Source organism: Struthio camelus, chromosome 4 (genome assembly GCF_040807025.1).
Source record: "Struthio camelus isolate bStrCam1 chromosome 4, bStrCam1.hap1, whole genome shotgun sequence".
NCBI classification, from domain to species: Eukaryota; Metazoa; Chordata; class Aves; order Struthioniformes; family Struthionidae; genus Struthio; species Struthio camelus.
Genome location: NC_090945.1, coordinates 69724535 through 69752496, shown reverse-complemented (window position 1 = coordinate 69752496; position 27962 = coordinate 69724535). Strand labels below are relative to the sequence as shown.

The window sequence follows — 27962 nt, the reverse complement described above, 5'->3', positions numbered from 1 at the left end:
CGCCCCGCCCCCGGGTGTTCTCGCGAGAGTCGGGGCGGCGCTCGCGCCTGGTTCGAAGCTGGCGGCGCGGGAGCCGCGGCCGTTTGTGGGTCCCGCGCGGCGGCGGCTCCGCGGCCGGCAGCCTCGCTCCGCTTGCCGTGGGTGCCTTCTGCGCCCTTTTCCTAGGAGCGGTGTCGTCGCTGTGGGGCTTTGTGTGGGGACGGCGGTTCTGCGCCTTCCCCCGGCAGCCGCAGCGTGGGGGTCGAAGGCAGGGCTGCAGCGCGAGCGCCCCGCCCCGCCTCTTTGTGGCCATGGGGGCAGGAAAGAAGCTCCTGCAAATCAAAGAAGCCTTTCAGCTGGCCCAGAAGCCCCACCAGAACCACGCGAAACTCGTGGTGGCTTTGACGAGCACCTACAATCAGGTGAGCCCGCCCTCGGGGCGCCGCAGCGGTGGGGACGAGGGGTGATCCTCCCCCCCCCCGCCGCCGCCTTCCCCCCTGCGCCGTAGGCTGAGGGGGAAACGAGGGCTCCTGGGGCGGCTCTGCCCCCCCCCCCCCCCCGGAGGGCAGGGGCCTCTCCGGCCTTGCCGCCGCTCGAGCAAGCTTTGCAGCCGGTAGGCCTAAGGAGAGCCCGGCAACTTAAAACAAGTAAAAAGAAATAAAAAAAGCTCTTACACACCGTCCCCTCCCGCGGGCAGGAGTGTGAGGGCTCCCCACGGCCGGTAGCGATGCTATTGCTGGAAGCTGTGTGGATACCAGAGAAGTAGGTGCGGTCCAGGCTAATACTAGCGGGTTGGGGGTGTCGGCTGTGGTACTCAAACGTGTTGGCAGGTGGAGGCCAAGCTCCGGCACGGGGGCTAGCCTTCGAGATACACCCCGACAGCTGTTAAAGGGAGATGTTCGGGGCGACTGCCCAGCAGTGAACGTGCCCTATTGCCGCGTTACGGCGCTTTCAAAATTTCAGCAGTAGCTGTCAGTGGCAAAGCTACTTAATTTAGTTTTCTGGGGAACTGCTTTTGAAAGATGGACTTGGTAGTTATCGTTATGTTGTGATTTGATACTTTTTCAGTTGGAAGATAAGAAAGATTTCCATGAAAAATTCATTCATTTCCTTAAGTATGCTATGATAATCTACAAACGGGAACCAGCAGTGGAGCAAGTGATCAGTTTTGTGGCTAAATTTGTTACTTCGTTTTATCAAGCGGAGAAAGGGGTTAGTGCCGATGAAGGAGAAGATAATTTGCTTCTGAATTATGTGTTCCACTTTTTGCTTGAGGTACAGTAATAGCTATTATAATATCTTTAACACTATAAGTGAAAACTTTACACAGTGGGAAAACTTGCTGGCACTTACGCTGATATTTGGAGACCGGAACCTACTAAATGAAAGTAAGGCAAAGCTAGCAGTTTACCAATATGAAACTAGATTTTAAAGTTAGGCTCATGGAAAAACAGGAATTTTCTTATTTGGCTGTATGAAGTATGTCATTAAGGGCTTTACTGTAGTTGCATTTATAACTGCAAAACAGTGGAAGTGCTATGCAGATGAACTGATACTTTTTTTTGAGAAGTAAAATTTTTGGAAGATCTTTCATACAAGTATGGTTGGTATATGCGTTACTCATTTTCTTTTGTGGCGTGAATTATACACATGAAGAAAATTGACAGTTCCAGTTGCACAAAAACACAACTTGAATGATATTTTCTTAAACTGGAAAAATGGAAAATTTCAACATGGAAAAATATTTGGTTAGGCTAATGCCACTAGTCATTATTGCTAATGCTTTTTTTGAATGTTTATGGAGGCAGAGGAGTTAATTAGCTAATGCTGTGCAGTCTGCATTGAGTGGTGAGCCTGCTTCTTATTTTTCCTTTGTGAAAACCAGTGATATAACTGATCGTTTTTCAAATCTGTGACTTTTTAATCTTATCAAAAAATAAGGTGGAAAATAGGGAGAGCTTTTGAAATACGGGAGGACGTAGTTCATGTACTGTATAGAGTGTTAACTACTTGTATGTACGTATTGATGACCTTATATTGGAAATTAAAAAATGTGACTTTAAATTACAAAACTTTTCTTTTTCCTTTTCTCCCATACCAAGTCTCACAACGCAAACAGCCATGCAGTTAGATTTCGAGCATGCCAGCTTGTTAACAAGCTTTTGGGAAACATGCCAGAGAATGCCCAGATTGATGATGATTTATTTGATAAAATTAATGAAGCTATGCTTATTAGACTTAAAGATAAGTTTTCAAATGTGAGAATTCAAGCTGTCCTGGCCCTGTCAAGACTTCAAGATCCTAAGGATGAAAACTGTCCTGTTGTTAATAGTAAGTAACGCTGCTTTTGTTGCTTTTCTTTAAGAACCAGATTTGATTACTTTTATTACTTAAAAACTGTTTTTAAACCATTAAGTAACCAAATCTTAGAGGAGATTCCTCATGCAGTAGATAATCAACCTGTGGAACTTCTTGACGGAGGATGTTGTAGATGCAAAACTTGCATAGGTTCAAGTGGAGAAGATGAAGGTGCTTGGAAGAGAGAGCCACTGGGGATTGCCTAATGGACAAATCGTATAGGGCTCTGTGCGTTCCTTGAACTGAGTGTAGTTGAAGGATGGCAAAAATACTGGGGGTTGGAGCGAAGATACGTTAACAGGCTTACCCTGTTCCTACTCTCTCAGGCCCCTTTTAGTTGGACTGAATTCGTATAAAAGCATCTGGAGAGCTGCAGATAACAATGGAGAAACTGATTTTGTGTCTCAAATGACATCTGTCTGTTGTGTCAGAGGCTGTGTGGTTATTGTCGTTGTTGGCCTATGCTTTTGTTTTGGCTCTTTTCTGTTTCTTTGCAAATCTCGTGTGGGTCATAGATAACTCCTTTAAAGGAAAATACCTCTGAAATATAGATTTCTGTGCCATTTATGGGTTTAGTTATGGCTGATAAGATTGTCAATTAAACCTCTACTCCCGTTGTCAGGAAACAATACTATGGTAGATGGCCTGTAAGTCTGTACCAGCACAGCTGTTCTTACGTAAACTGTGCCCTGACTGAATTTTACATGCTGTCTATTGTGAAAAGAGTAAATTGGTTGGTTTTTTTTTTTTTTTTTTAATGGGGTTCATTATTTGAAATTATATTTTCTAAATGTTTGTTGATAAATTGCTTATGTAGGAGCCTATAAATGTCACAGTGATTCAAGATGGTCACACAGCAAGAAGGATAAGTCAAGTATTCCTAGATTAAATTATCATCTTTTTGTTGTTGCTTTTACTTCTCAAGAAAGGGCAAGAGTATAACAACATGCGTTAATGTAAGACCTTTACTACTTTTGAATAAATATATTTTGGTAGGCTTAATGGAGACTGCAGTTTTCCATTTGTAGGAAAATTTGAGGTTCCCCCTCAAAGGTGGTGAGGATGTATTGCCAGTGAATGGAAAGGTCATAAGGAGCCAACTTTTAGAAGCTTTTTTGTCCCGTAAATGGCAATGTGGTTGTTTATAGGTAGGATCTAGAGCAGCAGTTTTCAGATTTATGAACTGAAGATCCTACTTAGGATTACAAATCTTTGTAGATTTCTGCAGGTGAATTTCTTTTGACATCCAAGCTTGGCATGTAATTGCCATAAACGCTTGGGCTGTGACCCTGAACTGTTCCCTAAGTCTGGATGAGTATCATGCAAGCAGAGATTTTAGTAACATCTGTTTGTTTGTTTTTTTTTTTTTTGTTTGGGGTTGGGGGATATTCACACTGTAGGAAAACAGAACATACTCAAGTTCTTTAAAAAATATATATATATTATGACTGTTTAACTTTCAGTTTACAGCACATTGCTTGAAAACGATTCAAATTCAGAAGTGAGGCGTGCAGTGCTGTCATGTATTGCTCCGTCAGCAAGGACTTTGCCAAAAATTGTAGGTCGCACTATGGATGTAAAGGAGGCTGTCAGGAAGCTGGCATATGAGGTAAATTGGATCACTTTAATTTCAAAAACTGACTTAGGAAAAAAACCCTAATGCTTATATCATTTTTCATTGGTTAAGCAAATGATTGGCTGAAACAACTTATTTTCCCTTACCAGATCTTTTTCTTTTTTCATGAGAATCATTTCATGCAAGTTTTCAAGTTAAAACCCCTGAACTCTACTGCAGAAATCTCTCGAGAGAAAGTATTTATGTGGTAGAACTTAGCTCTTCAGGATCAGAAAGTACAAGGAAAGATTATTTATGCAGTCTGTTAACTTCTTTCTACGCATTAGATGATGTTTGTAAAACAATTTTTCTTCCCTGTTATTGTCTAATAGAGAACTATATAAAACTAGGGTCACAGTAGTACTAGCGTAAAATATTGCGTATTTTTGTCATTCCAATTCTGTTAGGTATCGGCTTTACTTATATTTATACTTAGAGCTGTGCAAGAAGGAATGCCACAAAGTATATTTCTTGTGCAAGCAGCTTAGAAGTTGAAGGATAAGATCAGCTCTTCAAACAATACGTTTAGTCTTTTGTATGGACAGAACACTCTTCAGTTCTTTCCTAATTTAGATTAACTTATGTTTTTGAAGTGAATTTCTGTGTTAGTGGTCTTTGAGGAAAGTAGGTACCTCACAGGTTTCATTGCTGATATTCAGGACTCTCGGAACTTTTAAGGAGAGAAGACTGCATGCAACAGCAGCATATGGAAACAAACTGAGCAGTCAAATTTCTATAAAATTTTCTAGCTTTATTTTACTTTTTTTTTGTGCACAAGAATCTGCTTGTTAACTTACTGATGCAATACTGAGGGTAGAGATATTCCAGGCTTTTATTGACTTACAGTTTCTGTGTATGGATAACTGAGAATTTAGAGCCACAAATAGTTTGCAAAATCAATTATTCTAATCTGTAGAAATGTGTTTTACTCTCTTCCTTTTGTTTTTTTTTAGGTTTTAGCAGAAAAAGTTCACATGAGAGCTCTGTCAATAGCACAGAGAGTAAAGTTGTTACAACAAGGACTTAATGACAGATCGGGTAAGAGGTAATCTTTTCAAATAAAGCAAGTGTTTAAGAAATAATATTTTATTGTGGGAATAATGCATGCAGAAGCTGTGATAGAAGGAGCTCAAAGGGAGTCATGAGTTCTTAGGAAACATTTAAGCATAGGAAAGTCTGCCTGCTGCTTTGAGTCCATCCTGATAGTAGATAAACCAGAAAAGGATGGCACTTTCAAAAAATTTGAAAGCCACTGAGCTCTGAAACTGGGCCAGATACTATTAAAATTAGAAAACAAGAATGTTATTTAACACAGAAATGGAAAAAGTGTAATTACTTAATCCTATGTGTTTTGAAGCAAAGATGCTTCATTTCAAATATTTTTTTGTAAATGGTAACTATTTTGAAGAATTTAAATTTAACACTAATATAATTTTGAAATTATTTGAAAATGTTTCTCATGTACATGCTGAGAGAAATCTTCTCTGGAGATTTGTCTTTCGTTTAACGAGCTTGAATCTCTTCTGTCTTATGAATTTTTGGATGATCCTCATTCATTTCATCATGAAGCAGCTTTATTCTCTTTTTGAAGTCTTCCATACTATTATTTTTATATAAAGTGCAATTCAGAATGTACCCATAATTGTGTCTGTTATCAAAAAAGATCAAAAGGTTATATGCATCTGAGAGAGCCAATTTATTCCAGTCTAAATAGAACATTACTCTTTTTGCAGTGGTAGCAAACACAAATTTCACAGTAAGAGCTGCTAATTTTACTAAGTGTTACTGTATTAGTCATAAACTTTGGAAGGGCTGTATTAAGCCCTGTTGGATTTGACTCATCATTTTTCTTGCTTAAAAATATACTGCTTGTGGTTTGTGAAAAATCTAACCTCTATGTGTAAGCACTTGAAGAACAAAACAAAAACACTGTCTTTTGGGAACTGAAGCTCTTAGAGGTGTGTATATGTATATGTTTTGATCTACCTTTCTGGCTAGTTAGGAATTATGTCAGTGTGGTGCTGATGACAAAGCAAGAAAGAATCTGCTGAGTGCTCTCTTATGCCCTCTATAACGACACTTAAAAGTCATTTTTCTGTAAAATAAGTTTTAAGCAGCGCTCTTTTTTCCCAGCCACTGTTGAATTGTTCTATAATAATCTAATGAAGCTTGTCAGGCTTTGTTTTTCAAGTCTAGCACTGACAAGCCAATGTTCTGGATTACTATTACACTCTCTTATCGGTTTATTTAGTTTGCTGTTTTACTTCACTGCCCTCTTCTTGTCTGCTGTTCCTCCCCCACAAAATAACAACACTTGATCACGACAGATAATTCTTTTGTCAGAGTTGATCAGTTTCTGTTTTAGGAATCTGTCAAAGTTGGGCGGGGGGGCGGGAACAGACAACTTCTGTTAGTTCTGTAATACTGTGTGTTAGGAAAAAGTGTTTGCTGTGTTCCCTCACCAAGTGGTTATAGTTTGACATAACGAACTACCTTCTCTTTTGATCCAGAGCAGATATGTCCTCTGCAGTTTATCTATCCCTCCTTTAGGGTGATTTCGCATCCCATCTTTTGAGGACTTGCTTTTTTTCCTGACATCTAGAATTGCAGGGAAAAAATATCTGCCGGGGTATGTGGCCTCACTCATAACGTTGATATCATATACTCTTTGCTAGGCAAAAGAGGATTTTTTTCCAGATTAGTTGTTTTTAAATATATCTGCTAGCTTCCCTCATTTGTAATGTATTTTACAAATCCTGTCCTTGAATATGCATGTCTTGTTCACTGAACAACTCCCAAACGAACAGAAGAACCACGTGCTCGTTCAAGATTACTAGGTACAAATTTAAGGTGTTTTCTACATCAGCTTCAGAGCAAGGGTTTATGATTAATCTTGACCTAGAAGACCAATCCAGATTCTGCCTCGTTCTACATTTTATGGTATATTTGATGGTTTAATGTTAACTCCTGTATTATCAGATGCTGTTAAGGAGGTAATGAAGAAGAAACTGCTTCAAGCCTGGTTACGATTGACTGAAGGGGATGTTTTAGAACTCCTTCATCGACTGGATGTGGAAAACTGCATTGAAGTGGCCATCCCAGTACTAAATGCTGTATTTTCATTATCTCCACTTAGTGACTTTGTTCAGAGCTGTAAAAACCTTGACAGCAGGTATGCAGATCAGTTTTCATTTCAAAATATGTATTGAGATACATAAAGCAAAAAAGGAAAGGGGAAAGAAGTAAAAGACAATAAATGCAAACAAGAAATTGGAAAATGTAGGAAATCACTATAGGAGGAAAGAAGTTGCAAAAAGAACTATCATTGAGGTAATTGAAGAAACGAGTGAAATGATCGTTAAGAACGACAGCAGTCTAATCAGAAAATAAATGATAAATTTAAATGAAAAAAATGTCATGGATTTAAAAAAAAGCGTTCAATAAAAATTTATTCTGTCTTTTGGGGAAAAGAACGTGTAGTGTTATCATATGGTGTGACTTACATTTCAGTAGTGGGTTATGATGGATGGTTTTAAATTAGGAGATGCATTGCACTCAAAAGCCACAGATGAGGGACTATGATTTTTAAAAAGCAACGAGAATGGGGAAACAACTTTCCTACAGTCTCTGGAAATGTGCCAATATTTTAAGAGGTTCAAAGGAAGAATTTTTAAAGTTATTGACTTGTGAATCTGACTTTGATCCTGGCCGAAACAAGGATTTCATTATAAAAGGTTGGGTTAACTAAGAGTTGAAAGTAATTTTTTGAAGAAATAGGTCTGTCAGGCTGATGACATTTTCAGGAGAAATGACTGAAATTATTCAGCTTGTAATTAAGTTCTTTGATTTGTGGAAAATATTTGGCTTGTTACTGCATGATATTTTTGACTACAGCTTGAGTGATGCAATATCTGTATGATAAATGCTTAGATTTTGAAGTCTATGATTTATATTTACTAAATTGGCTTTTAAATAAGGATCCATGCGATTAATGGGAAGCCGTCTAAAGATTAGTTTTCATCTACATGTTGCTGTTTTATTTTTTTTTGTGAACAGCTTAGAAGAAAAACAAAGTTGTTACTGATAGTTTGCGAGTAAGACAGGATTCAAGGAAGTGATAAGTGCTGAAGTACCACTTACGATGATGAGACAGAATTCATAAATAGAAGCTGTTGCGTTTCTGCAGTTTAATGGAGTTCTATTTTCCAGGATTGTACAATCATAGCAATGCTTTATAGAGCTAAAGTACTTGGTCATAGGTGGTTGCTCTAGGATATCTGAAGGTCTAAACAGAATCTTTCTGCAAACCGGTAATGGGCAGCCTCAATTTTACAATATAGGAAAGCACAATGTAGCGAGAGGCTTAAGGAGCTCCTTTATGAAGAGGAAGTCTTTTCAGTCTGGAAGTGCTTACGTGGAGAATATTTTTAACAGTTTGGTTTTTTTCCCCATCTTAGCAAATGATCTGCTTCTGTGTGTTTGACTTTGTCCCTATTTTATTTATCTATTTCTATTTTTTTTTTTTTTCGGTTAAGGAAACTGATTCCACTGGAAGACTTAACAGCGGAGAATGCATTATACTGGAGATCTTTTTGTGAATATCTAAAATCAAAAGGTGAAGAAGGTGAAGATTTACTAGAACAGATTGTTCCAGAGCCTGCTATATATGCAGATTATTTGTTAAGGTACATTGCATTTAAAAACAAACCTCTTAAATACCACTACAATGCATTAAGAAAAATAGAGAATGTTTTGCTTCAACTACTTAGGCTTCCTCCAAATTGGAAGTTGAGGATGCACTGAATGAGAATGATTAAGAATTATATTATTCTTGCAGGCATGTATTCTAAAGATATTGGATATAAGAATGTTTTACCCTTCATTCTAGCCTGGTTAAAGGGTAAAACTCTAATTTTACCCTTCATTCCAGTTACTTGACATGGTAACAACATGTGGATATTGCTGGACTATAGCATATGTAGAATTATTCAACGTTTAAATTCCAGTGAGGTAAATGCAAGGTAGGTTCATGTAGCTTACAGTCCTGTTAAATTAGGAACATACACTTACTGTAATTTAACTGATAATTGGTAATTTGATAATGAATGAGCTGCAATGCCTTTAGAATGCAGAAATACAGATGTAGGTAGCTTTAGTTCTGGTAGTTTCTAACATTGGAACACTGAACTTTTCAACCTTATTTTTTTGAAAGATGTTTGAGAGGATTTACTACTTTTAAACAAAAACTATAAAGAACAAAGTTATAATGTGAAAACCATTTTGAAATTTTATTCTAATGAATTATCAACAAGATGGACTTGTAGATCTATGGCATACAATTCTCTGCTATTTAAAATAATAGAATAATTATTCTGTAGTATATCTGTCAGTATATAGATTGTAGTGTGTTTGGCAAAGAACTTGCAGAAAGAGTTTTAGAGATCTGGAAAATGGTACTTTTTTTGTTGTTTTACTTATGAAAATTCACAGCAATTTGGCAGCTGTCCCAAAGTGTTTTTGAAAGAGGAAACTCTCTCCTTGTTCAAATAGGCATGCCTCACAAAAATTTCTGCTCTAAAGCAGTAGTAAGGCTGCTAAATGAAACAGTTATGGAACATTTAAGCAGGCAAAAAACAGTGAAAGTTTTTCTTAAATCAGACTTTCACCTTTCTTCATTTTGGTAAATTTTTTTGTCTCAATTGGATATTCCTCCAGAAAAGTGTGAGTCATGACCTAAAGGGTTAACGGAATTCATATTTATGAGGAACACCATTAAAATGCAGACTGCTGAGGAATCTTAGCTGAGGTATTGCTCAGTTAAGCAATGAAATGTAGAGTGAAACTTTCTGAAATTATTATAAATTAGATCTGGAGAAAAATGCTTTGTTTTGATAGATGTTTCCAATTTAAAAATTATGCGTGTTCTTTTTTTCAATGGGCAGAGTATACTGTAATATTCATACAAATCATTTCACATTTTATGTGAAATGTGCTAACATGTTCTATAAACACTTAATAAATGAAGAGGCCGTGCTTCTTTAATGTAGAAATGCCGTGTAGGAAAGAAATGTGCATCCAGTATGGTGACTATAAATTTATTCATTCATAATTAATTTAAGAGAACAAATGTTTTATGGACTCTTTAAAAAACAAAAAAAAAAAAACAAAAAAAAAGTGATTTCCTTCCTTCCATCCAATCTTATTTGAAATGTCTTAAATTATCTTTCTCTTCGGGAAGAGGCTGGGTAAGATTAATTAGATTTGCTGGTACTTTGTTGTAGTGTGAGCTATTAAGCTCATTGGTGAGCTGTTCCACCAGTTGTTTCAGATAAGATTTGAAATTGTACAGTCAAGGTCTTGGATTTATTGCGCTGTGAGACTACTATTTAGAGGGAGCAGGAAACCACAAGCTGTTGAGCCTTAAGAGCAAATGCAGGCCTGTAAACTTTGTTTCAATACTACACTGTTTTCTAGTGCAGGTTATTAGCGTCAAATGATCAGCAGCTGCTGCCTATATTGCTGTAATTTCAGATAGTCTTAAGCTGTAGCTGCATGTGAAGCATTTTCCTGATTTTAAAGAAATTCTGAAAATTTGCTAAATTTAATGAGCTGTTGCTGAAAAGTAACCACAAAGCTGTGGTGAAGATAAGCCATCTTTTTCACAGCTTGTATAAGTATTTGAATTTTATACAGGGTATGCATCACACCAGAATTTCTGAGCATATGTGCACTAGCTAATGGATGAAATCTCAGTACAAAGTAATGACTCTAGGAAAATAAAGAAATAGAGCAAACTAATAATGCTTTCCAGGCTACCTGGCTTTGTGTATATGACAACAGATTTTTGTTATTCCTCTGATGCTGTAGTTGATCAGATGCATAATTTAAAATGATTTACTGCACACTTCAATGGTGTTCTTGTATTTTGTGTCTTATAGGCAGTATAACATATCTAAATATGTAGCATACATAGTACCAAAATGTGCAGAAAAATACTAGTGATAGATATGTGTGAAAAATGGTACAGATACACATTTACTTTTAAGGTGATGCCTACGTGCAGGAGTACAGAGCTGAACTCGTACGTATAAGCATAGCTTTCGTTTTCTGTTTCTTACTGTTTTGCTTTCTCAAACAAGGAATTTTTTTTTTTTTTTAAAAGAGGCACATTATATTTAAACCGTATTTTATTTGTCATAAATAACTCTCTGGAGCTATTTATCTCCAAAAAGGAGAACAAAAAAATGAATTTAAAGGTTTGTAGTCATGGCAACCATATTGGACAATAAAGTTTTCTCTTTTGTTTTTTTTTGGTGTGTTTTTGACATTGCAACGGTGATCCTAAATGTAATTGCCTTTGTTCTGTTTGGATTCAGTTACCTTCAAAATATGCCAGTTCTTAGTGAAGAACAAAGAGAAGACTTTTCCTGTTTTGAAAACTTGATGACAAAAGAATTTATAGGTCAGCAACTGATTCATATTATAGGCTGCATGGATACCACTGAAGAGGGAGGAAGGTAAACTTAACACAGATTTGATTTTTTTTTTTTTTTTTTTTTTAAATTAACCTTATGACATTCACTTCATAGATGTGAACAGGCATAGAGTTTCTACTGGGAAAATAACCTGATCAAACAGATGAAATAGTTTCATGCTAGCTGAAAAAATGGCAGCATCTCCCTAATGGAATTGTTCCCAATATCGTGCCGAATGCTGTCTACTTAGTTTTATGGAAAAAAAGAGTTTTAATACAGACACAGTGTTGCTTGGGGAGGGCAAATTTGGTTGTTTTTGATGAATTATCGAGATTGGGACGTTACAAGACTTCATTTGGAACTCAGTATATCAACATTAAAGGAGATAAATGGATGATTTCTTCACAGCTAACTTAAAGCACAGTAAATATCCTGTGGGGTTTTTGTTAAGCCCGGTGTGCCCAGACTTAGAGATACAGGTGTCTTAGATGCTGAGCTGAATTGGACTTTAACTGAGTCATTCAAATGATCTTCCTGTGATTTGAACAGCCTTTTGATGTAAAATAGTTGAGCCAGAATAAGTTTAGAACTTCACACCGTCATAGGCATTTTCAGAAAAATCGCAATTACGGTGGTACAAATTTCAATGGTAATGATTTCAAACCCTCAATGTAATACGTTACGTGTAATTCTAGGCTGTACTAGACTTGTACTCCTTGTTTTTAGTTTCTAGCCAAATGATTTATATGAAGGCGTTCTATACTGTTGATACTCTGACTGTTTTCTGCTGAAAGAACCTTTCTTTATACCATAGTCAGACATGATTTAAAAAAAAAAATCAGCATTTTCTAATTGGGTAAAATCAGGAGAAGACAAACATTACTAGATAAGAAAATAGGTTCAGCACTAGTTAAAGCCAAAGTGAAGTTTCTCTTATAGGGTATTATTCATCAGACTAACTCAAAGTGGATAAAATACTAGCTCTTGAGTGTCTCCCATTTTCTTGAAAAAGTAAATGGATTGTTTTCTTTTTCCTTTTTAATGAAGGAAGTGTCTGATAGCTGTTTTACAAAAGATTCTCATTCTACCTACTGCTTCAACAGCCCTTATATCTCTGCTTGTGGAAAGATTGCTGAGTATCATCAAAGATGATGATGGAAGAATTCAAACTGTAAGTAATTCTAAAGACTAGTTGTTTTCTGGGCCTCACCTTCCTTTCTGTGTCACACAGTCTTTGAAAGTCGTGTAACAAAGATGTCGGGAAGTAAAGTATTTTAAGTCTAGAAAAGTAGTTACATTTCTTCCCCTTTTTTTCCCAGCATGGCCTCATTGTTGTAGTTACCTGAAGAAGTGTATCTATTTTTAGAGCGATTGGCTGATGCTGTAAATGTAATCTTAAAAATAGGAAGGTATTAGACTTTAACAACCCATTTCAAACTCCTTTCTTATATTAAATTGGAACAGTTATGACTGGAATATTCAAAGTAAGGATTGTATACGTTTCCAAATTTCCAACTTCTTGTCACTCATTTTGGCTGAGAATGGAACTAGAAACCCTTATAGGAAAAGGAGTTCTTATATAGCATATAACTTTTAAAATTTAACTCCTAAAAGATGGACCATGGGTTTTACTCAAATATTTTAAGCAAATTCTAGACTTACGAACAAAGACCCCTTCTGGAAAACTCTGCCCAGTGGATAAGGCTAGGTAGGATATGGGTTTATAACAGAATTATGATGGAAGAACTATAGTAATAGCAGTATAGTACTAGTATGATAGTACTGTAATAGGGCTATAGTGCTGACAATAAATGTGTGCATTTCTGTTAGAATCCTAGCAAAATACACTGGTTCGGTATGTTTTGACTGAGTAGAGCTTGAGAGGAAGTTAATGTTAACATGAGGTGATCTGGCACAAGAAAAATCAGATTAAGACTATACTGTTTCATTCTGTCTAATTTTTTTTACCTTTAATTTCATTATTTATTAGTATAATGGGCCTGACTTTAAAGAGAACCCGTGACCAACTGAGGGGAAAAAAAAAAAATCCTCAGCCCAGTTCTGTTTCCAGTTCTATGCATGTGTTTGTGTTTGGAATTAAATTACTAGTAACTTGACTTATTATTCTACACATGGTGATTTATAGACTTTTGAATCACAATGTTCTTAGTTGTATTTTCACTAAAGTAGTAAAAGATGAAAAACTGTACTCTTTTTACCAGTCTTTCTTTCTAAATCATGTGTTCAGACCTAGAGGAGAGAGTACTTTGTGAACTGACAAGTTGCACTTTTGCGTGGAAATTGCTTAACTTACTCATGGAACTGCAATCTTCTATTTTCTTGCTTACCTTGCTAAGGAATAGAAGACACTATAGACTTTCATAGTTAGACTATACTGTCAAATAGCAGTGTTATTCTTTGAAGATTTATTGCAGTGGCTTAAATGTTGGGGATAACTGCACAGAAGTTCTGTACTTCAGAAGGATGGTACTTTAAATTTGAAAAAGTTAAATGAGCGTTTAAGATCTGACATTTTAAACTGCAATTATTGGCAGTAACATTCTGTTTGTAACAATAGATTGCAGAAATTATCTCAGAAGTTCGTGAGCCAATTGTTACTGTTGACCAGCCTGTTGATGTTGCTGAAATAAGAAAGCGACAACTTAAGGTGAGCGAATTTTAGTTAACTGAGGAAAAATAACTGTTATCTCTTTTTTTTTTTTTTCCAAACATGTCTAGCAAATAAAGAGTTTTTTTAGTAGTGTATTATTGTCTAGTGTCAATATTGTATTGTTGGCTAATACCAAGCAGGTTATAACGTTGCAATTTTCATTTTCTTTATATTTTAGCTGGCTGAAATTAAAGTGAAAATTTTTGAAGCAAAAGAAGCTTTGGAAGAGTGCATTACTCTGCAGGATTTTAATCAAGCATCAATATTAAAAGAGAAAATAACTGAGTTGGAACACATAAAAAATGACCTGATAAAAGAAGGAGAGCAAGCTGAAATTAAAGAAATACGTGTTGAGAAGGTCTCTTTTTCCCTTTCTTTACTGCCAAGTGTTTGTTTTGTTTTGACATTTATTCATTGTTTTAGAAGAAAGTGTAATCTGGCCTCATATCGTCTATGTTTTTAAAGTTGAAAATTGACATTTATGGTGTTAGTGTTTTCCTTCTGCAGGTGCAGAAGGTGTGGCTGTGCTCTAGCAAAAATGTATTGCGCTTAAATTGCGCTTTTGTCCTTGAATACCTAAGGAATTATAAAAAGCTTTTGTCCTTATTGCTTTTAACCTTAACTAACTGAGAACACGAACCTGAATCTTTCATCATTATTAAGGGGTGGATTTTGATTAACATTCTTACCTAGCAAATGCATGGTGGTCAAATGATATATTTTGGGTAGAGAATTGTAGTAATGACCTTTTTCTCTTTTCCCTGACCCTCCTTGAAGAATGATCCTGAAACACTGTTGAAGTGTCTGATGATGTGTTATGAGCTTCTCAAGGTGCTGTCCCTTTCTAAAGGAATTGGCCCAACCATGAATGAAATAATTGAATCTCTGGTATGTAGCAGTAAACACTACTGTACATATAATAAAAGATGGATATGGTATAGCTGGTGCTGAGCTGCTAGCAGGGTGGTTTGTGATTATCTTAGAACAATTTTGCTGTATCTGTAGCTCTGCCCTGGAACTTTTAAGCCTTCCCAGAACCTAGTGGCTTGGAGGTACAGTCGGTACATTATCCTGAGCTCAGAACTTAGCCTAGAACTGGATGCTGCGGATGGATACCACAGTAACACTGCAATATTGATAAGTGTTGGACTAATGTATGGCAGTGTTTGACAATGCTGAGTTGCACTCTGCTAAATGCAATGCTTGGGCATCTGCTTACTGCCCTTTCTGGTACTCTTATTACTTGAATTTTCTTTTAGCTGAAGCTATTAGATCTCTTTCAGTGTTGTTTTTTGGTGGATTTTTTTTTGTTTTGCTTTTAGAGCTAGCCAAAACCTCTCCATCTGGAAGAGACTGGAGCTCATAAAGATGTTTCTTTGATCTCTTCTTAGTACAAGGAAAGGTGTTTTGTTGTGGAGTTTTTTCTCCCCCCCCCCCCCCCCCCGCTCTATTTTCTTAGCACCTTTGAAGATCAAAATGTTTCTGGATTGCGTAATGAAGGCAATGGCAATATAGGCCTTTTATAGTGTACTAGCTATACTCAGTTTTAGTAGTGAAGAGTATGGAATTTCAAGATGAGTGTTTCTACATATCACAAGCTTTTGACTATCACCGACTGTGCTGCTTCAAGATGATTTAGACTCTCTCCTAGGTAGGAGAACAAAATGGAAAAAAGCAGTATGCCGCTGTATGAGTGCGTAGTGTACCCACATCTGAATACTGTGTGTAATTCTTATCCCATACATCTGGAAAGAACATATTAGAACTGGAAGTGGTTTAGAAAAGGGCAGCAGGGCATCATAAAGGTATGGAGCAGCTTCTCGATGAAGTAAATGGGCTACCTCTTTGTAACCTGGAGAAGTGAGGACTTTAGGATATGATAGAGATCTACGAAACACTTGTCGCTTGAGACATGACTAGCTTAGAGGAAGTAGGTACGGATTGGCTGATGATGGTCTTTTGTAAGTATTAAAGACGTCAAGTGAAGATAGCAAGTGGCAAGCTCAAAGCAAATGATAAGATTCTTAATGATATGTGATTATTCACAAGATACATAATTTATGGACTTCCTTGCTACAGGTTGTTTGCGTGCTGAATATTTACATAAATTTAGGGCAGACTGAACAACTTCAAGAAAAATAAATCTCACAGAGTAATTAGATAAATAGGAACAACCTCCCATCTCTGTCTCTCAGCTGCAAATTGTTGGGACTTTGGCAAGAATTACCTGGAACTTGATCTGTTTATGTAATACTCTGAAATAGTTTAGTTTTGACCTCTGTTGATAACAGGACAACGGGCTAGGTGATCTGACTCAGTATGAGCATTCTTTGAATTCAAACTGGAAAGAAATTGCAACACCGACTTGGATTTCCTTAAATATTGTGGAATCGCACCTGATTTCTTTCAGATGTCTAATGGTATTCTAAGAAATCATAACTGATGTTGATAGTTTTCCCCCTCAAACCTTCTCTACTTAATTAGGTGTTTCTTTAATTTTTACATTTGTTTTTCCCCCCCCCCCCTCTGTTCTTTCTCCAACATCCTGTTTCTGTATTATTGCTTCTGATGGACTTTCACTTACATGTTCTGGGGTGTCTTATTTTTTGTTAGTTAAACTTTCACGTTCACTAGAGAGTTCAAGTATAAAGTGATTTGGCATAGCGTTCGTCCTCCCTCTAGCCTGGCTCTTCCTTTGTGTGCATTTATACCATTGTCTTTTCAAAACTATTGAAGGCACACGAGAGTTAAGTGGCTTCTGTATTTTGCAACTTGGAACTGGATATTGTTCATTTGCAAGAATGGTAATATTTTTGTGAAGAAATGTGTAGGTTTGTTTGTTAGTTTGCACTGAGTGTTCAAGTCAATTTTGTTTTTGAAAACAACTTTTCTGAGTTTAAATATTAAAAACAAATGCAGGGCAATACACTGATGTGATTTGGTCATTATTTTATTGCTAATTTCAAACAAGATACTCAAAATCTGTTTCTGTTTAGATAAACAGAGTATACAGTAGTCACTACTGTACAATCCTATATCTAAATTTAGTTTCAGGGTAAGCATATTTTACAGTGTAGTCAATATTTTATTTTAAATTTATGTATTTCAACTACAAAGTCTAAAATGATTGTTTTCAGATACTTCCTGGAATAACTAATGTCCATCCAGCTGTGAGAAACATGGCGGTTCTGTGTTTGGGTTGTTGTGCCCTTCAGAACAAAGATTTTGCCCGACAACACCTTGCATTGCTGTTACAGGTAAAAATGACTGAGAAACGGAATGGTGGTGCCTGTTACCTAGCAAATAAAACTAGTCTTGCATCTATAATAAGTTATCCTATACAGTTATGTTAGCTGAGGACCAGTGATGCCTCATATCCTGTAGATGTAGATCTGGAGGGTATGGTCTCATGTAGGTTTTTTCTGATGTCTAATATTCAAGCTTATATTGCATCCTTGTAGTAGCATGCCTTTCCTTTGTAAGATTACGTATTTTCCTGAAGTTAGTAGTAATTCTTTATCCTTAAGATCTCTTCCTCTTTCAAATTTGGTTGAAGTCAATCAAATATTTAAGTTAACACCATGTAGGAAAAAGTAGTTGTGGTATTCTGTAAGCCTTGGCTTCTTTGGGAAACCAAACTAAAAAGAGTGACTGTGGTTGTTTTTCCAGTTCTGTTACATGTTTACCTGTGATCTTGAGTGTGAGAGTTAATCTCTGCATTATTAGTTTTGTATAAATTAATTAACAATTGTTAATTGGAGGATAAGGCTGTATCCAAACCAGCAAAAGAAATCTTGCTGATAGTATAGTATGGTCAAACATCTGTTAGTGGATTTTTTTTTTTTTTTTGAGATAAATGCTCTTTCTCTCCCAAAAGTTCATATCGCTATACTATGGATTTCCTACTTAGTGTTGTCTCCTAAATATTGCATTTTTGGTTCTGCTGGAGCCCAGTTGCTGTAGGACAAGCAGAAAAATTTATTGCCTGGATTAGCCAACGTTCAGTAGTTGGGTTATTTTCTAGAGATGCGGAAGATGTTGGCTGGACTCGCATCAAACTGACAGTGGCATAATCTCCCACCTTTGTGGTAAATGTTCTGATGCTAAGATGATTATATAAAATATGGCATTTTTAGTAATGGCTCTCGCCCTGGCTTTGAGGGAAGTGTGCGTGGTCACCATGCTTTATCAAGAGCTTGTCTGTTTGCACATGTGTATAGGACATTGGTCAAAATGCTCAAGAGAACTGATGCATAGGGATAGCAGGTGTGTAATTGACTTCCAGAAAGGAGGAGATTTAGAAAAGGTGTTGAGATGGCATACTTGGCTGAGACAAGGTGATACAGCCTTCAGTCACCAGAAGTGACTGAACTTCTGCTTCCAAAAAGTTATCAAGTGGTATTTTTTTTCTAATCTGCATAATTATATCCCATTAAAAATCAACATGTTTGCTAAGGGAGGATTGGTGTTTTAGGAAACAGTGAGACTTGAGCAGTTACGTGCTGTGGATACCAAAACCCGTGTTCTTTGTGTTGGCCGCTGCCAAAACAGGATGTGGGGCTAAATAGATCCCTAGACTCGCCCACTATGTCTGACTTTACTTATATGTTAATTTGAAGTATTTTTTATATATATATATATATATAGAGAGAGAGAGAGAGAGAGAGAGAGTAACCTATGCACCTTTGAATTTATGACACCATCTTGTCTTTCTGCATACTGATTTTTCATCAAGCTGTAGCTTATTTTAGAGCAGGTGTCTTATCACACTTTTTGTGTAGTGCTTAGCCCTACAGAGTTACTGTAATAAAATAAGTTTTTTTTTTTTTTCCCCTATTTGTGCTACTATGTTTGTTTAGAAGTTAAAGCAATAAGGCTACATCTCATATGTGCACACATACCCAGCCACCCACTTCACTTTCTACTTTTTTTTCCCTTGTGCAGCAGCGTAGGCAAATGGATGAAGGAACTGATACTGCCAAAAGTTAACCTTTTCCACCCCATTAGCAAGACAAGGAAATGGGGAACGTAAGAATGCTTCTTTAAATTGACATAATACGTTCTGCATGTATTTTCCTCATTAAACCTAGGTTTTACAAATAGATGATATCAAGGTTAAGCTAAGTGCTTTAAAAGCAATCTTTGATCAGCTGATGTTGTTTGGGATTGAACCATTCAAAACCAGAAGAGGCAGTGAGTCTCAAAGTGAAGACGTACAGATTGCAACTGAAAATTGTGAGGATGAATCTAAAACAATAGAGGAAGAAGAGACTGCTACGATTCACAGTCTCCTACAGCTTCTTTCTGGTTTCTTAGACAGTGAGGTAAGAAATACTATGAAATTTCCTTTTTTTGTTTGTTTTTTTTTCTGCTCCACCAGGTACAAATACGTAAATGTAGAGAGTTCACTGGCAAAATAGGATGTAGTCTATTACAACGTATTAGTGAAAATGCTGTAGTTTTTGTGCGTATATATGATCAACTCTTCTTTTTAGTTTTCAGAACTTAGGACAGAAGCTGCAGAAGGCATAGCCAAACTGATGTTCTCTGGGAGGCTAATTAGCGCCAAGCTTCTTTCTCGTCTTGTTTTGTTGTGGTATAATCCTGTGACTGAAGAGGATACTCGGCTTAGACATTGTCTGGGAGTTTTCTTTCCTTTATTTGCTTATGCAAATAGGTATGGCCTTTGTAAAGTGTTATGTAAAAACATACATTGGTCTGGCAGCTTTAGGAACTTTTTTTGGTCTTCACCAAAGTGGACATGGTTTTATTGCAAGACAATAGCAAAAGAAAGTCTAAGATTTTTGAACTTGAGGGTGCCAAACCTGGACACTTGACTAATAGTCATTTGACTCATTCCCTGGGGTTCAGCAGCTGCAATTCTAATGTCCCTTAATAAGCTCTTAGCCATTTATTTAGCTCTTAACCCTCTTTTGATTTTGAGATTCATCCATTTAGGTTTAGAGCTCTAATTTAATCTGCTATGCACATTTCTTTTGAATGCGCATAGACTTAACCTATGACTACTTCGAAAATTTCCCAGCAATACTGTTTTACCTCTGTGGCCCTCCATTTTTCTTCTTTCCTAAATCTATGATTGAAACTTTTCCTCAAGGTATTTAAAAAAAAAAGCATATCTTTTAATTTTTTTTTTTTTATTTAGACTATTTAGCACTACAGCTAGACTTTGAAGCCTTACTGAAGAGGAGCTTGCAGTAATGCTTCAAAAGGAAATACTGCCAAGCAGATATAAAAGCAGCTGTTAGGGGGTGTGTTGGGGGGGGGGGAGGGTGTCTCTTGTTTTTTGTTTTTTTGGAACCAAGAGAATACTCCATACTAAATTCCTACCAGATTCAAAATCTCCAGTTTGTTTTGGGAGTGGACCAAGGAGGTAGAGGGTTTGTGTAAGCAGGCAGAAGCATAAATAGCAATTCTCCTTTCATTTTCTTAAAGAAGTTTGACTTATCTTTGAACTGCTGCTACTGATGTTGGTCACTTTGAACTTACTGTGTGTTATCTGGTTTTTATGGATAAGATTTAACTCAGGAGTATTATGATTCCTTATCTATTTTTCAAAAAAAAAAAAAAGTGGCCTATAAATTGCCACAGTGAGAGCAGTAGTTCAAAGGGGAGTTGGTTTGAAAAATGTCTTTGTTGTTGTCAAAGCAGCAATGAGAAAAATAGCAAATCTCCACCAGAGCATTTTCTTCCTCATTTAAATTCTGTTGAAAATCAGTAGAAAAACTAATTTCATGTGCTTCCATTCCCTCGGCTATTGAATAATGACCTTAAGCTTTTACCACTGATGATGTCTTTTGCCTGTGAATGTCTTCTGACCCTACGTCTCACTCTCTTCTTATGACATTTATTGCTTGTCCCACCAAGGCTCACCAGAGTAATTCTGTGTATTTCAAAGTCATTTGCAAAAGGAGCAACTTCTGGCACCTCACAGATAATCCTTTATTGTTTTACTTGAAAAGAAAAGCACAGTGTGAAAAAGTGTGAGAAATTAACTTTTCTAAGAAAATAAAGCACAAGTATTTTTTCCAAAGTCTTGTTAACTGCCACAGTTTTTTGCAAGGCTTCGTTACTTTCTTATATGGTAAGAAGTATCCCCGAATAAAGATACTAGCTGAAAGAAGGAATGAGCAGGAGAAAAACAGAGGTGTGAAAGTGTATTTCTGTCCCTTGAGAGGCGATATGTCTGCATATATTAGGTTTTCCAATAGTAAGGATGAACTTTCAAGCTGTCCTGTGTTACTTAAAACTTGCTCGAAATGGCCATGTGCTTAAGCTTAAGGAAATCAGCTCTATGAGGCAGTCTTGATGATATCTTGATCCTGCTGGCTATCTTTGATAAGGTTGGCCTGCTTACTCTGCTTTGACAGCTAAAATATATTGTAATGGGTCTGTGAACCCTTATAAAAGAGAAAATGTAGGTGTTAATTTAAGTTTAATTTTGTCTCATTAAGCTGCTAATCTATGACTTATTTGAAACAGGTCTAACCAGGAATGCTTTGAAGAAGCTTATCTTCCAACTCTTCGAACATTGTTAAATGCTCCTGCCACTTCACCTTTGGCTGAAGTAGATACAAGTAATGTTTCTGAACTGTTAGTGGACCTGACCAGACCAAGTGGACTCAAACCTCAGGCCAAAAAGTCCCAAGAGTATCAGGTATATAGCAATGGGTTGAACCGAAGGAAGACACTTTGTGTCTAGAGATTAAGAATTGACTCCCTTCGCTTACTGCTAGCTGATTGTCTGGGCCTCTGTCACAGCCTGCATGTTTGCATCGGAGGCTAGACTAAGCAAGTGGCAGTGCAGGGAATGAAATGTTTTAGCGTGTGTTTTTCCCCCCCCCCTCCCCCCGCCCCTTTCCATTCGCTGTTATAGTTGCATAATGCTAGTAGGAACTTGCACCAGCCCTAATTATCTTTAGTGGGGAAAGTATTTATAAAGATCAGATGGTATATGTACTCAGAATACTGCATTTTAAGAAAATATTTACTATGTAGAATTATTCCTTAGCTGCTTAAATCAGAATAATCTCGTTGTCTTTTGTAAATAACTTCCAAATAAATTTCAGAAATATCTGATTTCTTTCCTTTGTAGGACTTAACAGTGCATGATAGCTTGGCAATGAAAATATGCAATGAAATTTTGATGGACCCAACTGCACCGGATGTTCGCATTTATGCAAGAGCTCTAAATTCATTAGAACTCAGTAATTCTTCCACAGAGAATCTTCTGCTTCTGCTAGATGAGATTCTAGAGGTAGTACATAAATAACATGGCTGTTAGTATTTTAATCACTAACAGTCTAATATTCTGATATGCTAAAAAAGCAATGTGCCTTTTGTTTACTGTGATAATATGACCGGAATTTCTCTTTTAGCAAGTTCACTATATCTTTTAAATAACTAGTTAGTCAGCTTTGTTAATGATGACCGCCTAAGCATTCTCTGCCAGCTACAAGCACAAGCACACCATCATGTTTCACATTACAGTAAAGCCACAGAGCAAGTCAAACAGAAGAAAGATTACACATAGTAAAAATAGCTTGAAAACAGTGTGTGCAACTTGATGCGTTTGAATACAGCCCGTTGTTTTGAAAGCTTTGGTATAGTGTGTGTTTGTGTGTGGGTTTTTTTTTTTTTTTAACCTTCAATATTAAGTCCTTTAAAGTATGGATGGCTTATCTTTTGTTATTAATTAACAGCCAAAATGTTTATACCTGAACTTACTTTAAGATCACTGGGCAACAGAAAAAAGGTGCTTTGTTTGAGATGGACTGGGAAGAGATTTAAAGGGCTGATGGAAAGTTTTATGTTGCTGCTGCTTTTATTAATATGGAAAAGTTAAGGTAAAATTTGGGAGTGGGACAGAGGAAGACAGCGCCCTATAGAAATGTTGAGAAGAATTCCAGTCCACTGTGAGCATGTCATCTAGAAGTAGGAATGTTCCAGCACTGGCCTAGAAAGGTTCAATCACTTTATCTTTAATATTTCCTCATGTCCCCAGAATAATTTATTTTGGGATTTCATTGCCTGATGTTGAGGGAGAAAGTGCTTCTCCTTTCGTTTTCATGTGGCGCATCAAATCAGCTATGTTTACCGTAACAATCATACGATTAGTAACTTAATGGATAAAAGAAATAGTTATAAAAATAACCAATGCTTAACATTTAAATGTGTCTTCCCCTAGAAAGTGAAAGACAAATTGTGCCAAAGAGCTATTGAGAAGATCAAGATAAACTTAAGCAAAGATGCTAATATGGGTAAAGACCACTCTGAAAGGACACAGGAAACTGGCACGATGTTATCTGAAAGTAATACTCAAAATGAAGAAGGTAATTCAGCACAACTGTAATTTAGTAATAAGTATACATACACGTGGGTGACTTGTGCACACCTATGAGAAACGAAATCTTGTTTTTTCTTTGTTAAATGAATCTCTGTTAAATACAGGTGCTATTTAAAATATTCATACTAAAGTACTTCCCATTTTCTATTGCTTTTGATCATTTTTTTTCCTCATTTTCCATATTACTCTAGTACAACCAGTGCTGTATTTCGAGACTTAGTCTCCCCTGCAATTCTTCCCTTTTAACAAAGGCAATGTTAAAGTGGGCTTTCTGTAGCAGTTTGGCATACACATCTGCCCGCTAAATACTAGCAATTACAAACTCCCCTTTAGAATGTGACTCACTAATTCAGAGAAAGAATCAAGTACTCTGTGTTTTCTTGGACCTCACAGTTCCCATGCCTGCTTTTTGCAGGCTGTGTTCTGTTATAGTAGTACATAGTTGATATCTTTAGTATCTGGTGTGTGATGCTGATGTGTTTCCCTGTTGCTAGTTCATATGTTCGAGGCAGAATTGGTTTTTTATTGTAATTTAAGAGCTTGAAGTGGAAGAGGCCTGAAGACTTTCCAATTTCTGCACAGCTTATACAGTTTCAGATGCCTTGGCAGTGTACTTTGCGCTGGTGGCATAGGAAGTCTAATCTTTTTGGTAGAAAAGCAGTGAGATGAAACTTGATTAGGCCTACTTAAAGCAAAGATCTTGATAGGCAGCTGTCTTAAGCAAAGACTGCTCTTGTATTTGCATTTGTTTCTTTTCTAGAGGATTATTTCAGAGCTTTAGTGTGGTGTTTCTGGAAGTGTCTAATATTTTAATTACATATATCTTCTATAATTATATGTTTAAATACTTATTGGATGGGGAACTGGAGGTATGCTTCTGCAAGAACACAGCTTCCTATTTCTAGTTTAACTGTTTTCTGCTAAGAGCTAATAGTACTTTTTGGTGTTAATTTCTCATGAAGAAGGAATTTTGAGCGTTCTTCTTAAGCAGACTGTTCTTGCATCCTGTAGGAAAAAATGTTGTTCTCCCTCCCCTGCCCTCCATACGTTTGGGATCATTGAAAATAAAGAAACGTTTACTAGTACAAATACGTATATGGTAGCTGTGAAGCTAAAAGGGAAACAGCCATTACTTTTTGTCCTTCAGTTGCAGAAGGGGAGGTCTAGACCATATGTTGGGAAAAAAGCTTCCTATGAATTACATAGATTGTGTAAGAAAGAAATTTCCTAGAATTCTTAAAATTTTTAAGAGGAGGCTAAACAATAGTTTAGATTTAGTTTATCTATGTTGGGGTATGGATATATCTAGAATACCACCATTGCAGGTAAAGTAAAAGTTGATCATCTATAATTCCTTTATGCACTATTTTGTTTAATAGAAAATAATGAAGAAGCTGATCATCCTCCAGTTAATGAAGTTAAAAGTAAAGCAACTGCAAAATCGAAATCCACAAGAAACAAAGCTGGCAGAGGTATGCCCTAGCCTATTCTGGATATAATGCTAATTGTTTTTAATAAAGTAACTAGTTATTAGTTTTTAGAAACCTATGCATATGAATATAATTCTATCTCCACACTGTGGTGTAGTTTTCCAAAATTTAATTTGTTAAAAGATAGTCCCTCTTGTGGAAGCTTTTGGAGCAGTAATAATCACAGAATTACAGAATGGTTGAGGTTGGAAGGGACTTCTGGAGATTTAATCTAATCCCCCTGCTCAGGCAGGGCCACCTACAGCAGGTCGCTCAGGACTGTCTAAATGCTTTGGAGCATCTCCATGGATGGAGGCTCCACAACCTCTCTGTTAAATGAAACATCAGAACAAAATAAACTAAGGTTGTATATTTCTTCAATTAAGTTTTAAGATGCAAAACTATTTTAACAAAATAAATAGTTCCAAGATTGAAAAAGTGACTTTTGCTTGTATTTAGGACAGCAAAAATTAGCAGCAGAAGCTAGGTCTATGAGCAGAAGAAAAAATCGCACAACGGTAACATCTGCCAGTGAAAGGTAAATCCTTCCTTTTCCACTCTTGCAAGTGTGATGTCGAGAGAATTTCATTTAAATGTTTTTCCTCCCCAGAACTTGCATCTTTATCCTCTAATCCTAACACAGAGATAAATATTTAAGGAAAAAAAAATTTTTTGAACGGATGATTAACGATAACATCAGATTTGACAACTTCACATTTTATCATAGTTGCCTAAGAGCTTGTCGTTCACTTTTTGTATATGTGATACATGCAGTTTATGTTCTGTTCAACTTAAAGTTAGATTTCTGACTTACGTTACTTTTCTACTTTTTATTAACAGTTGTGTGGAAGAAACTGATATTCTTCATGTTTGTCTGCTGTTTTTTGTTTGTTTTTTCAAAATTTAATTGATAAGCTTCAGATCATGTAGGCTAAAAGTATTAAAAAGTTATCTTTGAAATTTTGAGTTGTGCGCACTATTTCTCATGCAAGTAACCCATGGACCTTAGGGTGATCAGGGTCAGCCTTTCCAGTTCACTTATTCAGTGTGTTCACTTTGATCCGCTCTCCACATAGTCTTTTTTTTTTTTTTTTTTTTCATATTTGGCAACTACAAACACATGATTATCTTTTCTGATACTGCTATATCGCTTAACTATATTATTCTCTAAAAACATGAAATATATAATTAGTAAGAAGTGTTATTACTTTTTAAGACCATGTTTTTATTATACATGGTTTCAAGGTTGTTAATGTAAATACTTTTCAATTTTTGTACGGTCTTTTTAGCCTTAATTTAAAATATTTTCTATTTCAGTGGTGATGAAATTCCAGAACCAGTCCCAATGTCAAGTTCAAGGCCTTCAAGACGAGCAAAAACAGCAGCACTTGAAAAAACAAGAATGAATCTTTCAAGCCTTCTGAATAGAGAAGCAGATAAATGAAGACAAAAGTAGAGAAAGCATCCTTTGCTAATGCTAGTAGTTAGTAGCAAGCTTGAAAAAAAGCTTTGTTTTGTTGTTAGTCAATTTAACTCCTCCTGTAATTATGATTGTTTAAAATTCTAGATTTTTATAGCAATTCCTTTTTTAGTAGATGTTTTTGATATCTTTCCCCAAACTCAGTGCATCATTCATGTAATGAAAATATCTTATTCTTAAAATATAACCTGAACAAAACTCTATTTTTTTTGTTTTACTTCACAGTAAAGAAAATTTTTTTTATCTTCAAATGAAAATTTTTTGGTGGTAAGTATCTAATAGTTATGTTTATTGAGATTTACATATTTAAAGTGATTTCTTTTAATAGTATTCAGAGATAATAGTTGACGTGGAGTGAGTGCTCTTGATTGCAGCACTTCTGAATGTATCTACCTTTAATGTACTTACTTTCTCTATTGGCCTGTATATCTGGTGACTGTTAAGGGAGATTTTATGGTTCATGTTAATGCAAAATAGAATTGGTCTAAATTGTGCATTATGCTTCCTGCAGATGTATGTGTCTGCTTTATTTTAAATAAAGTCAAAATAGTGAAACTATGAGTTACTAACTCTATAAACCTACGATGGGAAGCCAGCCACTGACCTTGACCTTGTTATAAGAAATCATTGTAGAGCTTTCAGAAGAGCATAAAATTTGTTGTGGTACAAAAGAAGGCCCAATAAGGAAAGGAATACTTAGGGACAGAAAGAGCAAAAGTAAAATACTTTAAGATTTGTGTAGTGCTGTTGCAAAGTAGCATGTACTTTTGATTTCTTTATAGCTTTGAAGATCACAAAACATTTTTCTCATGTTATATTCAGGAATAGTCAAGAATTGTACATGGACAGTGGAAGATTAAAGTCAACCAACACTCACTGCTGGCTGTGCAGATTCACTCTGGGAAATCTGAGTCAGTTTTCAGTTTGGAAACCCCTCTATCGATAATGTCCTTGTTACCATTCATATGGTTTCCAAGACGGTCAGAGAAAAGTCATGTTGATTACTTTGCATGGACATGTTACCTACTCTTGTTGAATGCAGCTTTCTAAGGAACTTCCATTTAAAATAATATACTGTAAGCAATCTTCAGTAATTCTGAGATGGTTTAGGGATACTAGTGAATAAGTAGTGTTCCCGAAGTGCTATGCCCAAAGTACTATGCTGCTTTCAAGGTTGAGTATATAAAATGGAGACAGGATCATATAACTTTTAATCCTTTCAATTTTTGCTGGGAATCTTTCAGACCGTGAAATGCCATGACACATTCTTTGTGCTGTAATATTTGCTATTTAGAAGCTTACATAACTTTGATTAAGTGTTTTTATTCATGATTTTAAAAAGAATTTTGAAGCTTTGAGGTGCCTCCTTTGTTAACTTTTTTCCTTCAAATACTTATTCTAATTTGTATCCATGTGCAACCACTGGAGATCAGAGACATTGCCCATGTTTCTTGGAAAAGCAGGAACAATAACAATTTTAAAAGGCTTCCCTGGAAATGCTGTTCCAGATAAGCTGGAGACCTTGTTTTGCCTTCTTGCTGCCCTGTCACG

The 27962-nt window shown here is 36.3% G+C and overlaps 1 protein-coding gene across 4 annotated transcripts; it reads left to right on the top strand.

Moving 5' to 3' along the window:
* Positions 1-10: 10 nt before the first annotated feature.
* NCAPG (non-SMC condensin I complex subunit G) lies at positions 11-27767 on the top strand. Of its 4 annotated transcripts, XR_011141088.1 has the most exons (23): positions 11-401; positions 1048-1254; positions 2082-2310; positions 3801-3946; positions 4906-4990; positions 6932-7124; positions 8488-8637; positions 11329-11469; positions 12475-12598; positions 14006-14095; positions 14277-14456; positions 14876-14986; positions 17236-17355; positions 19189-19422; positions 19594-19775; positions 21599-21773; positions 22212-22373; positions 23304-23448; positions 24842-24934; positions 25391-25469; positions 26249-26383; positions 26637-26678; positions 27234-27767. XR_011141088.1 is itself a non-coding variant. In XM_068943294.1 (22 exons), exons 1-21 carry the CDS (start codon positions 291-293, stop codon positions 26373-26375), a joined length of 3084 nt encoding a protein of 1027 aa, XP_068799395.1. In that variant the 5' UTR covers positions 11-290; the 3' UTR covers positions 26376-26383; positions 26637-26966. The 4 variants fall into 4 exon arrangements, 2 of the variants coding, with proteins under 2 accessions (XP_068799395.1, XP_068799393.1); XR_011141087.1 differs by having other exon boundaries at positions 26249-26678; XM_068943294.1 differs by lacking the exon at positions 27234-27767 and having other exon boundaries at positions 26637-26966.
* The last annotated feature ends 195 nt before the right edge of the window (positions 27768-27962 follow it).

Excerpts from the sequence above, each read along its gene's own strand:
- NCAPG (XM_068943294.1), top strand. The coding sequence starts at position 291 with ATGGGGGCAGGAAAGAAGCTCCTGCAAATCAAAGAAGCCTTTCAGCTG. Across the intron at positions 2,311-3,800 it reads AAACTGTCCTGTTGTTAATA|TTTACAGCACATTGCTTGAA; the intron begins GTAAGTAACGCT and ends TTTAACTTTCAG. Across the intron at positions 3,947-4,905 it reads TCAGGAAGCTGGCATATGAG|GTTTTAGCAGAAAAAGTTCA; the intron begins GTAAATTGGATC and ends GTTTTTTTTTAG.